Below are 2434 nucleotides of genomic sequence, written 5' to 3'. Positions count from 1 at the left end.
GAGAAATGGCGAGTTTCTTATCTTGTGCTTATTCTGACCATTTATAGAGATTTTTAAGCACATCCCATATCTCTTTTGCTGATTTGCAGTTGATGATAATGTCGAAATGGTTAGGAGCAACACCACATGAGATTTCACAGAAAGCAATGGCATCATTCTCCATTTTCTCTAGATCATCTTTGGTTGGACGATTTATTGCACCATGACCACCACCCAGTCGAACTTGAGCACCATTAGTTTGAACTGGAGTAAGAATTGGGACATGAGGTCCTTCTTCCACAGATCTCCATACATCTCTTCCAAGCCTTTTAAGATACCTCTCCATCCTTTGAGACCAGTGATGAGATTCATTTGCCACAAGTATTGGAGCTCTGTTCGGACCTCCAACACTGTTGGAAACGTTTAGTGATAAATCTTGTGCCATATATATATATATATATATATATATATATATATATATATATATATATATATATATATATATAAGAAAGATGAGTTTCAGTAGTATAGAAGGCTTTTCAAAATCAGAGTTTTGTTTAAAAAACAACCACTTTGGCTCTGATACCAATTGTTAAGAGAAAAAATTTGGGAGAAACACTTGAACAGACGTTAGTACAAGATTATACTTGCGGAATAAGTTAATCTCAAAGGATCATAAAATATCAACAATAATAAGTTAGATTTGTTAGATAGTTGTGGAATTAAAAGTGCTGAAAAGTAAAGGAAACGTAAAAGACAACAAGTTATATCACGTTTACACCTAATTGATTCATAACGAGGTTTGTAATCAAACACAAATTAGTATGTGTGATCAGTTTAAAGTGAAGAGGATCTTCATAGATAGAGATGATCTAAATATTTTAGAGTGAAAGTTTAGAGAGATCAATAAGATATATGACGAGGAGAAGAGGTAAAGAGATGTGTATTGAAACGTGAAGATGGAGACTCTATTTATAGAGTTTCATAAAGTTACGTCAAGAATAAACTATAATAAACTACTGACTTCTAAGTAACCGTGCAAGGTTCACTGGACAATACAATGCTAATACGACAAGTCAGTTGATGTAACAAAAAGAACTTCACTATGGTAGAGAGGTTCCTGTCCAAAACAAAACTTCAACTACGGTAGGGAAATCTCCATTGTGGTGACACGGTTGATTGCGGTAGACAGAATGATTGCGGATTAGTTTAGAGGGTCACTTTATGTGACAACACATTTTCAAAGTCACAAGGAAGCCAGTAAACTCATCAACTGCCTCTGCAACACGTAGAAGGTTGGCTAATGCCTGTTGGCTAGCCTTGTCTTCAGTGTTCTTAGATAATGATTGGTTTGATTTCTTGACAACACTTTCTGGAAGTTCAGCCCAGTTTACAACCATGAACTCCTTGAAGGCGACCTTGATATCACCATTTTCAATGTTTGGTAAGTGTGTCAACCCACCATCAGTCAATAATTGGGTGCTTCCAATTCCTATTGCAAAAGGAGAAAGGCTTTCTATATATAGAGAGTACCAGAATCAACTTTCCCTTTCAATGCCTGAAAACACGATCGAAGAACAAAACCAGAGAAAATATGATGTGAAATATGAAAAATTAGCTTAGTGTGAATCGGTTTTCTTTCTTCATATAACGAATCATGCTTCATACGTGATTTTTTCTAAATGAAACTAAGGATACTTCAAGGAAATAGTATTTTAAAAAATCATCAATTCCTAATAGGCATTATTAGCCCTAAAATCCTATGATGTCGTGATGAGATAGAAAATTAATAAATTCAAATTATTCTTCTCGAGGTAGAACAATAGATAGATAGAAAAAAATAAAATGAAGGAAAAGAACGTTACTATGAGGCATTGAAGATGAAGGGTGCTGAAGGTAGTAGATTCCACATCGGATGCATTGGTTGTTGCTGTTCACGGAGGTGTGGGCGACTAAACCTACAGATCTCCATGCGATCGAACAGTTGAGAGATCTCATCATCACCAATTTCTCCATTAGTATGTAGAGCGGCGAGGGAAGACGGAGTGAGTGAGTGGTGGAAAGATCGGGAAGTGAAAAGCTTTAACCTTACCCACGATGTCGTATGATTCGAAGGAATGAAGCGGTGGTACGCACACTAATCCCATTCTTATTGGTTAAAGTGGCGGTGAAATCAGACGAATAACACCTTTTTGTAACAAATCAAAGCATGTGGAAACCATTTATCCAAGAAGGATAAAGTAAATAATTAAATTAAAAGAAAACCATCAAAGAATAAAATAAAAATCTCCACCAATAAGAAGAGAGTAGTGTTCACAAAGGTACCTTAGGTTTAACCGTCTTATATATATATATATATATATATATATATATATATATATATATATATATATATATATATATATATATATATATATATATATATATAGGAGTAAGATCAAATGAGAACACCAAA

General features: G+C 34.6%; 1 protein-coding gene across 1 annotated transcript; it reads right to left on the bottom strand.

Annotated features, from left to right (window-relative positions):
• Positions 1 to 1196: 1196 nt before the first annotated feature.
• Positions 1197 to 2226, bottom strand: LOC111890405 (succinate dehydrogenase subunit 5, mitochondrial). Its single transcript, XM_023886526.2, has 2 exons — positions 1845 to 2226; positions 1197 to 1495 (listed from the first exon to the last, which is right to left on the bottom strand). Exons 1-2 carry the CDS (start codon positions 1993 to 1995, stop codon positions 1197 to 1199), a joined length of 450 nt encoding a protein of 149 aa, XP_023742294.1. The 5' UTR covers positions 1996 to 2226.
• Between the last annotated feature and the right edge of the window lie 208 nt (positions 2227 to 2434).

Source organism: Lactuca sativa, chromosome 8 (genome assembly GCF_002870075.4).
Source record: "Lactuca sativa cultivar Salinas chromosome 8, Lsat_Salinas_v11, whole genome shotgun sequence".
NCBI lineage: Eukaryota > Viridiplantae > Streptophyta > Magnoliopsida > Asterales > Asteraceae > Lactuca > Lactuca sativa.
Note: the sequence above shows the minus strand (reverse complement) of the source record. Positions and strands in the feature narration are given on the sequence as shown.